Source organism: Eurytemora carolleeae, unplaced genomic scaffold (assembly GCF_000591075.1).
Source record: "Eurytemora carolleeae unplaced genomic scaffold, Eaff_2.0 scaffold402, whole genome shotgun sequence".
In the NCBI taxonomy this organism is placed as follows: Eukaryota; Metazoa; Arthropoda; class Copepoda; order Calanoida; family Temoridae; genus Eurytemora; species Eurytemora carolleeae.
This window is the reverse complement of record NW_019396300.1, coordinates 123,046-137,526: the sequence shown is the minus strand read 5'-3', so window position 1 is coordinate 137,526 and position 14,481 is coordinate 123,046. Positions and strand designations below refer to the sequence as shown.

General features: G+C 31.0%; 1 protein-coding gene across 1 annotated transcript in view; it reads right to left on the bottom strand.

The window, feature by feature from the left end:
• The window catches only part of LOC111700483 (phosrestin-1), a 15,733-nt gene extending 13,552 nt beyond the window's left edge, over positions 1-2,181 (bottom strand). Inside the window, exons 1-3 of the mRNA XM_023471408.1 lie at positions 2,120-2,181; positions 1,375-1,460; positions 659-787 (exon numbers count right to left, since the gene is read on the bottom strand). Coding sequence (XP_023327176.1) covers positions 659-787; positions 1,375-1,460; positions 2,120-2,162 — 258 coding nt within the window. The 5' untranslated portion in view covers positions 2,163-2,181. The remainder of the gene's footprint in view (positions 1-658; positions 788-1,374; positions 1,461-2,119) is intronic.
• Between the last annotated feature and the right edge of the window lie 12,300 nt (positions 2,182-14,481).

Here is a 14,481-nt window from a genome sequence, read left to right as displayed (position 1 = left end):
CTAGATAGCCTTTCCGTTTTCATGGTGTTCCGCAGCCATGTTAGCAACCTAATTATCAATATACATAAGTTCCGTTTCTATTTTTTGTTTAAATTTTAAACAGTTTTCAAAGCTTATAACTGTTTAGGCATCTGCAAAATGCCGCAAAAACTTTTACTATCATGAAAATGCACTTGAGTGCAGACTAATCAATAGGGAATGCATTTTTTTTTGAAGTAAACTGTAACTTCTAGAGGCAGCAAGTGGAGTAACCCCTGCTATTCAGGACCTGAATATATGTTCAGGGGTAATTACCTCTAGGATTCTAGGGGGGGGTATTTACCCCCAGGATTCTAGGGGGGGGTATTTACCCCCAGGATTCTAGGGGGGGGTAAATAACCCCAATAACCCCCCTTATGTCCACCACTGGATACAGTGCATATTACTTAAATCAGAAAAGGGGAGAAAGATTCGAGTCATACCCAAGCGATAAAGAGCCACAATTTAGAGCAGGGTTGACCAAATCCAATATTTGTTTAACCATGTAATGTGAAGTATTTTTAAAAATGAAAAAATGGCGGCTTGAAAAGTTGAAAAGTTGTAACAATTGTTACGAGAAAAAGGGACATTAAAAGGTCGAAACGTGTTGTGTGTAAGTATAAGAATAACTTTAACCTACCTCTGTACGATCAATGATAAGCTCCTTCTTGAAGGATAGTCCCATAGTCTCGTCCTCTTCCCGACCATGTCTAAAGGTAACTACCAGCTGGACATACACCTTCCTACCCTTCAGAGTATCCTTCCAGTCCTAGATTCAAAATTATTGCCAGATATTCATTTTTATGTATCCCCAATATATAAATTTTAGATGTTTTTATAAATATATATATATATTTATGTAAAAATCTAAATTACAGGGAATAGGAATAAAGGCGCTGGTCTGGCATGAGAAAGCCAGTCGCACTGCTTTGCAGACGAGTTCGGTAATACACAGGCACACTCTTTTGGTACAGACACACAACATGACTACCGTCAAGGAAGTTGCAGAACAATGTTGTCAATTATAATTAAGCTTGAATACAAATAGTTTCTTGTAAACTTTTATCAAATTATATTCTTTTTGGCTTATAGTGTTGACTTAAATATGTAAATAATATATTACATGTATATTAAACTTATTTTTAAGTAAACAATCAACAATAAACAAATGTACTCTCCTAGACTGTACAAATACCGAGATTCTTATGAATACTGTATATACCTACAGTACACGCCTTCGGTTCGGTATTCCTTACACATGCTCTTTTGGTACAGACACACACAAATGACGTTTCCGCCCCCTGCTAAATTATGACAAACCATTACTTTTTGGATCCCACTATAGTAAACATTTACCTGAATATAAACTATTCCAGAAACAGGCTCAGTTGCTCCATCACACTGAACAAATTCTCTTTTCCCCAGGTAAACATATACTCGTCCTTAAAATACAGTTTTCTATTTGATTTTCAAAAAATAATATTAAAAAAAAATAATTTCAATATATAGAGCTTTTTTATCATAGTAAAAATAACATTTAATTCTTTAACAACTTTATGAAATAGCATAATAATGCATTTTTGGCTTGAAATGTAAAGATTAGCCAATGCTTTTAAGCTATGCAAAGATTCTATTTTCTGATGGATACCACATCATTCTAAATTTAAAAGTTCAACAGTTTTAGATTTTTTAATCCATAATCAAAAATTCATTGATAAGAGAAATATTTTTTTTTGTTGCTGAGAATTTCAAATTATGTTACCTTATTATTTTTAAATTAAAAAACTTTAGGACCTCAAAAGCTTTACACCCAAAGAAAAGAAAAAATGCTACAAATAAAAAAAAGTTTTTTCCAGCAAGGTTAATACAAAATTGTAGATAACATTTTTCATAGAATTGCAATATTCCCTTGCTTTATTTAAAAATTTTTTTTTTTTAAATTGAATTTCTAAAATTCCCAAAAAAATATTTTTCCGACGAAAAATTCGTTTTTAAAGAAATTCAAGAAATGATTCTAATATCTGAAATTTTAAAAACAAAATCTTATTTTAAGCTTTGTATGGGTATTAGTTATATTTTGCAACATAATTAAAAACTTTACCGTTAGGGGCACATTTTTTGAAAATCTTTGCTGTTCCTCCCATGTTTGGAAATTAATGAAAAATAAAGTTTCTTGAAGACGGATAACAACAGAATAGACATTGCTGATGATAAATACGAATATTTATAACATATTTTTCCAATAGGGGGGAAATTTTTAAAATGTACAATTTCAAATTGGTTAAAAATGTTAATTATAATTAAAAACATAAAATTGTTAACAAATTTCATCAAAATCTACAAAAATGTTCTCCCCTGAAGCCATACTAGTGTAATTAAGATTCAATGTATGACCTAAGGTGGGAGGAAGGAGACGGTTTAGTGGCCTGGGAGGGAAAGGGGGGAGGTTACAAAAGGAAGATTAAGGTGGAGGTCGAAAGAGGGGATGATCAATACATGTAAAAAAAGAAGAGTTTAGTTAAGCATGGGGGGGGGGGGAATCAGGACGGCCATGGAAAATTTAAATATATTTAACGTTGAATTAAAATCTTTTATGTTTAGATTCGCAACTAGTCTTTTAAATATGTTAGTCATGACTCATGAGAACAAAAAGGTCTTAAAGGATTTGAGCCTTTGCCACAAACTCAAATTTTCTAATCCCTATATCTTTTCAACCCAATGCCGTAGACCTTAGATATTTCAAACTATGAATTCTGGTAGATTAAATAATCTAAGTTTGAAATATCAAAGTTTTGCACCATCAAGTTGCTAAGATATAAGGATTAGAAAATTTGAGTTTGTGACAAAGACTCAAGTCCTTTGCCTATACCTCATGAGCCTAAAATCAAGGGAACTCTGCCAAGGAGCAAAAAAATGAACTTTGTCTAAGTTAGGTCTTGAGTGCTGGATTGGAGAAGGGAGTGTTTTTATGAATACATGTGTAAAATGCTCTCATATTCTAACAAAATTTTAGATTCGTAAAAATGGGTATATTTGATATTTGGATTGCACATATTCTCTACTTGTGACTTGTGAGTGCAAAAATTGAAATAGCGTCGACTGTAAGAGACTAAACAAGATGGAATTTAGAAACATAAAATAGTCTAAACTTAAAACAAATGATTTAGTAATATAAGATTAAAAGAAGAAAACTGGAATGAGCTCCAAAAATTAATTCCAGATACTTAAAAAAAATAATCTTAACACGTCTGATACATTCTAAGTAAAAAAAGAATAAAAACTGCACTAAATTACCGAACATCAACACATTTATATAAGGAAAGAAAATGAAAAGAATCGAACCTTGATTCGTCGTACACTTTTCTGTCGGAATAAGATCCCAGTATATATTCATGAAAACTGTGTGCCATGTACTAGGCATAAAGCTTTGCCTCTCTAATATTTCTAATGTCTAATTTCAATTAAACTTCGCCGTTAAACCGTAAAGGAACTGAGTTTTTGAAACAAACTCGATTTTTTAATCATTTTCAACCCGATGTCCAAAACCTTTAATACTTCATGCATTCTATTAGATCAAATCATCTAAGTTTTAAATATCAAAGGTTTACACTATCACGTTACAAAGACAGAAAGTATATTAGAAAATTTGATTTTATGAACTGTTCACACCAAAAAAAAAACATATTTTTTTGGATACGTGTCGGCTAAAAATGAAACCTTATGTATTTATTATCGTTCACATTAGGCGAAGCCTTACTTCACTTTTTAGAACTTGGAAGTTAAAAATATAATATTTTATGAACATATCTAGTTTATCTAGTGGTTCTACGAAAACGCTGATGTTTTAATAATTAAAAAAAAAGATTTTTGACCAAATAATACTTTTAAATTTCATAATCTACCAACATTTTAAACATTTCAAAATGCAACCGAAATTAAATGAAATGTTAAAAGTCTATTATATATCCATAGGTTATGATTTTTGTTCTCGTTTTTAAAAATTTCTACAATTATTTGGTTCAACATTTTTTTGGTCTTAAAAAATGTTCGCTATTTAAAAAGAGTAATATGAAGAATTGAATGTAAATTGTATGAGAATATATGAATGTAAAAAATGGCAGATAATTCCAGTCAAGTAATCCTTGATGATTTGCACTTTTTATTCTACCATCTAGTCCTGTTCGTGTTTCTACAGCAGGCAATTTCACAAATTTGTATTCTAAGATATACTATATATATATTTCAAGAAGGAATATTGCATTTATGGTCGAGTTTATATAGCTCCATAATATATAATTAATGTTTCATTCTTGGAAATATTAATAAGGATAGTTTTAAAAAATCTGAATTATTTTATCTCCAATCTTTTAGACGTATTTTCGAAACTATTGGGTCCAATTCCAACAATACAATTTTTTTTGTCATTTACCCTCTTTTCGGATCTAACCATTTTGTATCGTTTTATCATAAATTGGCAGAATGATGAACGATAGGTTAAAACATTAAAAGTTTTTATTTAATGTGAAACACGCTTTTGAATTTCTCTTATTTAATAGTTTATTGATGTACAACCATAATTGATGAACAAATAGATATAGTTTAAATACGTAGAATTTTTGCATTGCTTCTATTTAACCATAACCGGCGGTGTGTAAACGAAATAATTTGTTTCAACTATGTTTGGGCAATTTAGCCAATTCTCGATATTCATTGAATCTGATTTGGAGACTATACTTAAAGAATAACTAAACATAGTTAAACTACGTAGACTTAGTTGAACCGCTTCTTTTCAATTTTAACCAGCACAACAAGAAAAGTGGTTTACTACTATTATATTATAACAATTTTTTCCTATTTATTCAATTTAGTCCCTAGTACTTGCTTATTAAAATACCAACATTGAAGTTCTCAAACAGATATTTGATTTTGCTATTGGGGCTGGGTTTTGTAGAAATATTGGAGCTTAAATAAGATTTAATTTTGTCCCATTGAGTTTCCATTTTTTCCGAATCAATTTGGATCCGTAAAGTCCTTACGGAACATTATCAAGCTGGGAGGAATTTCAACAAAGCTTAGCCTCAATCTCCCCCCCCCCCTCAATTATGAGAATTAAAGATGCAATTAAGTAAATAAGCGAATGAATACTACATTATCTACTTACTATTTGACAAAAGGAACTGCAATTAAACAGAATTAATTATACTCGTCTTAGGGTTTTTCTCTCTATTCCAATCTCTTTTTTTTACCAAGATTTTATAAGTTGTTGTGTTTTTAACCTTCACGAAATCAAGTTTCCAATTCCAAGAGCAACATGACAACACAACTTTTTAAAGTATATATTAAAAAAACTAATATTACTGTCACTAAATGATTTCAAGAGCAACATGACAACACAACTTTATTAAGTATATATTAAAAAACTAATATTACTGTCACTAAATGATTTCAAGTGTCCTTTTTCTAAGAGTTCCTTGGTTACGGACTGCGAGGAAAAGTTCCGGGAAATATTAAAATTTCATGAACACGGATCCAGCTTTTCAAAAGGGGGGGGGGGGTCAAAGTCTGAATAACATTGGGTATAGTACCGAGCGAAACGTAGTGAGCGAGAGGGGTGCAGGGGGCAGGGGGCGTAGCCCCCCTAAAATTTTAAACAGAAATAAGCATTAAAAGTGAGTATTTTAAGTGCTCAAAACAGAAAATTACTCTTATAGTATGTAAAAAAAATATTTCTACCTTAGAGCGCACTCAGACATAATAATCTATTTTTCACTCAGACATATTACTCTATATGAAAATATATTTCCATTTCCATTGGCATTACATAATTTCTAATTACAATTTTACATATTGTTTAAGATTAAGATATTAACTGCAAAAAGTTCAGGGTGTTTTTTCATGTGACTAATTAAGTTACAAGTTGGCCCCAAAAGATGCGATTTCAAGATTGTAGAGTTTTAATCTGTTCTTAACTCCTATTCTTTGTAGTTAACTCTGTAGGTTTAAATATAGCGATGGGCAATTGCTAGATTCGTTTTATAGAAACTTTTAATACTTTTGGATTTTTAAAGGATTTACGGATTCAACGATTTGCAATTGTCTTCTGTAGAAGTTTACTACTATCAAACATGCAAATTTGTTATCCTAGGTAAAAACATAAGGAAAAAACGAACTTAAAACGATGGTTTTAAAACCTAAAAACTATCGTTTTTGCCTTATATTTTCTTCGAGGGTGTACACACTGTCACACACTCACACAACTCAAAAATTGAGATTTACACATTCTAAAATTTCAAAGATACTTTTTTCCCAAGAGAATAGGCTGATTTGATTTAAGCATTAGTTTTGTTAAAGCATATTAAAGTAAACTTTTAGGTTATCCTCCGGAAAAGGGGGGGTCAAAAGATACTCTTGACCTCCCCTTCTTCAAAAGGGGGGGGGGGGGTCGTCGACCCATTGACCCCCCCCTGGATCCGCGAGTGTAATTACACCATCTAGTTGTTAAGATATAGGGATTAGAAAATTTGAGCTTGTGACAAAGACTCAATTCCTTTGCAAAAATGTTTGTTTATTGCATAATAAGATGAATAATGGTGACTAAAAAAGAATCAGTTAAAACCTAACATTATTTCTATGAAAGAACTATGCCCTGACCAGTCACTAGGATGCTTGTATGATGCGTAAAGGCTACTTAATCCAGATTATACAGGTAGGACCTTCTCTCTAGGATTGGATTATATGGGTGGACTGTGGATTCTCTCAGGCAGATATTAATCATCGTCCTGATAACCTTGCAATCGTTGACATCCTGTCTTGTAAATTCTCAAGTTTAAGGTTTTACTTGGGAAAATTTTAATTGCATCAGGGTTTATCTGGCCCCTTGCGCTGCCCTCACAAATTTAGCCAGTTTTATAATCCGTAATTAACTTAATTGCTCTTAAATGCAAAAATATGCACTCCAATTTGAATAAATAATATCTTTTTCAACAAAAATGAGATAGTAACCAGACTTAACCCTAAATAAGTATTTTTTTGAAGTAGCACCCACTTGAAAAAAAATAATTTAAAAAACTTTGCAAAAAATGTTTTTTTTCAAGAGTGGGAGCAGAGACTGTGTAAAAACCTTTTTTTTAAACCAAAAAGTAAAATTTTAAGTAATGACCAAGGAATAGATTAATTATAAATAAAATTTACATTGTCAAATGAGTATTTAAACAAAATATGATAATATAATGTCTGTCAAAACAACTATGTTTTGCAATATATCTTAAACCCATGATTAATGAACTCACATTTCATCTTATAGGATTAAACAAATGAAAGCCACGATTAATAATCGATTTAAATCCCTGTATAACAACATTTTTCTTTTCTTTATCTAGGACCATTCTAGGACTAAAACTTAGAATAAAACAATTTTAGAATATGATGCATGCATTTTAAGTTTAATTATTATTATTATTAATACAATGCATCATAGATCTATGACAGGCATAATCTATTTAACATCGCCTTGTGAATAATTCATATCATAAATATTTTATCATTCATTGAATTAAATTCTCGGTGTACTACAATAATTTTTGCTAAATAGTTTAGCAATTCATGATATCATTTTTGGGCATGGCCGCATGGGTCACTTCAATTTATAAAGATCTTCATAAACCCAAATGTAGAAATGGGCAATTTGCCGTTAACGGTCACAGTGAACCCCCCCCCCCCCTTCTACATCCTTCTTGTGATAAAAATCTATAAACATTTGATACCTTTTTTTAAACCTTTGGGCACTATTCAATAATCTCAAGAAAAAATGAAATTTGCAAAAATCCAAATAGTTATTGCAAAATCTAAGTATTTCTTTAGCAAAAAGTGTCCCAAAAACATATATTTTGTGGAATATAATAAATTACACATTTTTGAAAAGCCCTTGACCCAGCAAATTCAAGTATGCAAAGTATTTGGAAACTTTTCAAACCTAAACTTGTTTGTAAGAAGAACTAGAATTGTGCAAATTCCCTGTAAAGGCGTCTGTGCAAAAGTCTTCGCAACATTTCTTTGCAGATATTGCAATCTGCTTCTGTTTGTTATAGGCTTTTCAAAGAGCTTTAACAGGTTGAAATCTAATATAAGGTGGTCTAAATATACGTTTAGTCTGGTAAAGGTAAAATAAGGCATTCAGGCAGTAGGAATAAAGACCAGGCTTTTATCCTAAAGTGAGGGGCATAAGTTTAAAAGTTAAAAATTTGAACAGCCTCAACCCAATAATTTTAAGTTATCGCAAAACAAAAAAACTATGGGGGGGTCATTTCACCTTGACCCCCCCCCCCCATCAGTCGGAATAGGGTTAAGTTAAGGGCCAAAATATTTGACAGGTTGAAATCTAATATAAGGTGGTCTAAATATAGGTTTAGCCTGTTAAAGGTAAAATAAGGCATTCAGGCAGTAGGAATAAAGGCCAGGCTTTTATCCTAAAGTGAGGGGCATAAGTTTAAAAGTTAAAAATTTGAACAGCCTCAACCCAATAATTTTAAGTTATCGCAAAACAAAAAAACTATGGGGGGTTTTTTTCCCTTTGCCCCCCCCCCCCCATCAGCCGGAATAGGGTTAAGTTAAGGGCCAAATTATTTATTTAAGCATAAGAAAATGAACATATTATTAAAATTTTCCTTAATTGAATATTGGATTATATTTTAAAAAGTGGGCGTGTACACAATTAAATGTACAGTGTACATATACCATTAAAAAAGGGCGTATGCATAAAACACTCTAATGAACTCATTGTAGAATCAAGGTCAGATTAAAAAACTAGGAGTAGCTACTTACCTAAATTATTACATTTCACCCTGAATTTACCAGGACTAGACTTGTGTTTGTTTCTTCGATTGTTATTCAATCGTTTTTTTTCTCTCTAGAATTTAGCAAACTTACAGAAATGCATCCACCAACAACCAACCAAAGTTTAAAAGAGGTAAAAAAAATTTCAAATTTGAATCGAAATTCACAGCTTTCTATGACGTATTTTTTCGTACATCTTGATCCCAGCCATAGCTTAATCCAGACAGCTTGAACATTTTTCATCAACTTAAATATTTTCAAGAAGGTACATGCATCTTGATTTAACAATGTTGCAACTGAACACTTGTTGCTTTCTTTAACAGATAATTAATTATATTTTAGATGTACATTTATTGTTTCTAGATATTGATAAATAGTATTAAAGAAGAGGTAGTTAAGCAGGTCTTCTCAGGATCCAGGATCCGACACAACTGATTTGCGAATTTTATAATCCTCTTTAGGGGATTTTATCCTCTACAAAAACTTAAAAAAAGTAGGCAAAAAATAGAATTCGTTAATAAATCATGATAAATAATAAGTACACCCAGGGCCAAAATAAGCTCATGACATGCTGAAAAGAAAGATACAAAATTTGAAATATTCAGTTAGTTGACACCTCTATCGGGGAAATGTAGGTGGTGTTGGAAAGTTGCATCTCTACTAAAGCAGTCCTTGTTTTGTCCAATTAAGGTGACAAGGGAGGCTACATCAGCATGGATAAAAATAGAAAATAGAAAACAGTATGGCCGGGGGTAACTATATGATGGTATTTATCATTTCTGTTTAAGTTCAGAAGTGTACAATACAAGAAAGTGGACGAAAAACAATTTGTGCACATATCTTTATTACTTTGATATACAGTTTGTCCCACAAAATGCAAAATTTTCAAAATCTAAACTAGAACGAAATTGTTTAAATCTCCAGTAATTTTGAAAGATCAAGAAATTTTTACTATTGTTTCAAGAATCATATTCACGTCAAAGTAAAGTAAATTTTACGTTAAATTGAAATTGTTTTTTTTTAATAAAAAAATTAAGAAAAAGAGAAGCGTTTTGAATTTTCAATATTTTTAATACTTCTTGAAGCCATCTCTTAACTGTCATATTTCCTGCGAAATCCTGTATATATTGGAAATATTTCAATTAAGAACAATATAGTGATTTTAACTTTTTCCATGTTTTTGTTTCTGTTACTGTATAATCTAAATTTTCTGCTATAATATAGCCAATGCCTGTAGCCTGTAACAAGTGATATTCTAATTCTTATAACTTAGCAACCCGTTTTCCTATGCCTTTGACATTTCAAACTATTCATTCTGTTAGATCAAATAGTCAAAGTTTGAAATATCAAAGGTTTACATCATCAGGTTGCAAAGATTAGGAAATACGAGTTCGTGGCAAAAAATTCAATTCCTTTGTACACTCTATAAGCAAAGAAATGTTTAGTGGCATGGACTATGGAGTTTGTTTTTTCTAGTAAATAACTGTAATTTTTTTTAACTTCAACAAAAAAGTTTCCAAACACATTTTTATAACAATTATTACTATGCAATTGCATCATACATTAATCATACATTATCATAATGAACTTTTCTGTTTTACTATTAATCATTCTTTTCTTAATTTGACTTTTGAGAAAATGGTTTTTTTACAGATTCCACTTTTTGGAAGCTGACCCTTATTAATTTTTAGATTCTCAAAATATCGTTAAACAGAAAAGAATGAATATTTTAAGAATTAATATTTTAAACAACCAAACAACTTAATTTGAAGAAAAAAGCAAAAGATTTCCTCTTAAACAACTTCGGAAGCTGAAGTTACCCGGAACCTTTAGATTCTCAGGAGGATTTATAATCTACAACGAGAAAAGAATATTCAAGTTCTAATTGGCGCATGACTGCATATATCTCAGCGTATAGTACGCAATCTGAATTGGGTTAGACTTAGACTGCAGTTCTGGGCCGTGGAACTGTCTGCAGGCAATCTGTAGAATGAAACTATTTAGTTATAAATATCATTTAAAGATAAATATTTTGAGCCTTTTTAAAGAATTTTCATTTGAATCTTTTCTGGAAAACAAAATTTGAATCTAAACAATATATTATAAACCATTTTAAATTATCGTGTTTGATAAATTTCTAAATCTCCAGTTTACCAATTTAAAGTACATCTTTAATTAAATTTGTATTCTTAATCTTTTTCAACAATTACTCCTTATTTTGATTTTTTTAAAATAAGTTTTCATTTAATGGTTTATGTTGTCTTATCATATCGTATTATGTGGATTATCTTCCGCAATGACAACTTAATTTTAAGAACCTTCAAACTTACACTTTTCTTTTTAACCTCTAAACTGAACACAATATTTAGAAGATGACAAGCCTTTTTTGGCTACTTTTTGTTTATAAATTAAACAAATTAAACTTATTTAAAAGAGAGAACAGTTTACAAAAGTGGAAGATGGTATTTTTCTTAGATATATCAATACAGAAAGTGACATGCGGAATTAGATTTGCAGCAGTGACAAGGAAGGATATTAATAGAATTGATCTTTTTTAAGCTGAAAAATGTTGATGAATTACTCTCTTTGTTATTCTGATGATAATGTAAAAATTATGAAAAAAGCATGCAACTTGTCAACTTGCAACTTGCATGCAACTTGCAAACGTCGACACTCTTCAAATCTTTATCCTTTAAAACGTTGAAATTTTTAATCGAAAATTTTTAATTACAATACCTTGCTACTTTAAAAAGAGATGAGAATTGTTTTCGTTTAACGAACGAAAATTTTTGTGAATGATGGTTTTGTTCAGAAAAACTTACGAACGACGTGCGAAAGAATTTGATCGCGCAGAGAAGTTAAAAAACGAAAAAAAACAAAAAGATTTAAACTCGTTGACGATGTTTTGCATTTTATTTCAGTCAGACTGTGAACCAAAGATTTCTAAATCATTTACAAACTTGATCGTCCACGAACGATTAAAAAATTGTGTGTGAATTTTTTGTTTGAAAGCCTGCCCAACCCAGCCGACCCTAACCCAGCATTTTACTAAACGACACATTTTAATGAACGAACGATTTTACTGAACAAATGATTTTGCAGAACGAACGTTAATTAAAAACAAACGAAATAGAAAATTACGACGGAACTAGGTCAATAACGAACAATGAACGACCGAATGAAAAAAAAACAGAACTCGCCCATCTCTAACTATAATTCCAATCTGCTGATCAACGACTGTATTTTCAAGTAAAATTCGGTGTATCGTAGTGATTATTCAGAACGGTACAATTTAAAATATTAGCTTTAAAAGTTTTAAATCTTGATCAGAAAACTCCTGATGCTGAAAAATTGATTTGTTTTTACGAATAAACAAATAAAGAATATAAGTATAGAAAAATATGTTTCCTCGTCGAATCTATTAAGCAATAAGAGAAGCATAAACCAATTATGTAATACCGCACATAATACATTGAAATAAAGTTTGTCATGGTAATAAATTTCATGAGAGCTAAAAGGTCATATAGAATCAAAGAAAGGGGGGAAACTTTTTAAAAACAAAATATCTTATCTGTAAAGATTTACTATTAACAAATAGTCCAATATGTAAAACGATTGGCTGTGTACACTATAGGTAAAGAGTGAAAAAGTCGACTTTAAATACTTAAATTATTTGTAAAACTAATATCATAGTTTGCGCTAGAAAACAGTTGGTCCGGAGTTAAAGAGACTGTCAATGTGATAGGGATTAAAAATGTGCATACCTGTTTTACAACGTTACCCTTAATCTGAACAACAGTGTCGTGTTTTTTATTTCAAAACATGTTGAATTCTGTTAATGTCCTTCATTTACTAAACTAACCAAAAGGAGAAGGTCAAAGTAAATAAACATTTCTATATGACTTTGTGATCTCGTTTCTACTTTAGTCTTGATTTTACGCAAAAGTAGGAAAAAAGTAAATTTATTTGGTTACATATTAGCAATTCAAAATAATTTAAATTCTCTTAATACCTCTTTAATTAAAGAAGTTATGATAAAAACGTTTTTAATCCTTCGTGCAGATTACTATAGTTTGTCGTAAGCTTAGTCTTTGTTGCATTATAATAGATAAACTACATTTGAAAATTATCAATTTTCTTATAGAAAACAAGAAAATCTTCGTAATTTTTGTCCAAACACATGATGGTTCGCTTGATATCACGTGGACAGTTTACAGTCCCAAAATAGAGGAATATTATTTTACCAACAGCAACAGATACTGTGCCAAATATTATTTTACCAACAGCAACAGATACTGTGTCAAATATTATTTTACCAACAGCAACAGATACTGTGTCAAATATTATTTTACCAACAGCAGAAGATACTGTGTCAAATATTATTTTACCAACAGCAACAGATACTATGTCAAATATTATTTTACTAAAAGCAACAGATACTGTGTCAAATATTAATTTACCAACAGCAACAGATACTGTGTCAAATAGTATTTTACCAACTGCAACAGCTACTGTTTGAAATATTTAAAACTCAATGTATGCAATAGCTTCTATCTCTCTCTATTAACTCTGTGAGTGAAACCCACTTTTGATTGCAACATTTGAGAAATCATAAAAATTGCAAAAACTGAATCCATCCATCCGCCCGCATGCACCCGACCTTATACTGCTTAGTTACACGGCGTCCGCGGCGCACAGGGGTAATTAAGGTCAACAATTTAAGTATAAATACAATTTATAAAAAAAAGAAGTTTCCCAAGTTAAAGAACTTCTTTTATTTTTAACTTTATTATTTCCCCTGTATGGTTTCACCTCTACACGAATTAAGTTTATGTTTCTCAGTTGAGCTTGAGACTCGGGAGAGTTAAGTACGATACTTATCCATGCACACATTCAAGGCTACTGGCTAACCTATACGTTGAATGAATTAAAAACTCTCTCTCTTCCTCTTTAATCTGTAAAATAAGCTAGCATAATATTTACTACACCGGTCAAGCCGGTCTTCATATTGAAAACTATTGTCTGTATGAATTGACCTTGTCTTTGTTGTCATTGTCAGTTTATGCATTTACTTTCATCCTTCAGAAATATTTTTACATTTAACATGAAATTTCGTTTTAGGTTAAAAGCTGCATGTTTTCAAGCATTATTTTTTTCCCTGCAGATCTCATGAAGGAAACGATCTTTGAAACAAAAAAACTCAATTTCAATCTCTAATTTAGAATTCAAATGTCTTTACAACCTGATACTGTAAAAAAATTTTTATTTAAAACTTGGCTATTAGATATAGCTGAATTCACAGTTTTGGTATATCAAAGGTCTAGAAAATTAGGTTGAGAACATACTTAGTTAACCCTATTCCCGCTGGGGGGGGGGGTCAATTTGACCCCCCCCTGTAGTTTTTTTTACATAACTCAAAAAGTATTGGTGTGAGGCTGTTGAAATTTTCTGACTTTTCTTACATACCCAAAGCCCTCCCTTTACGCCTAAAACCGGGCTTTAATACTAACTGCCTGAGTCCTCAGGCACACTGCCTGAATGACTGCTTTTGCCTGTAGCAAACTAAATCTTTGTTTTGACCCACTTTCACTTGTCAGATTTTGATAAAATTTAGCTTTTTGGAAAGCCTAT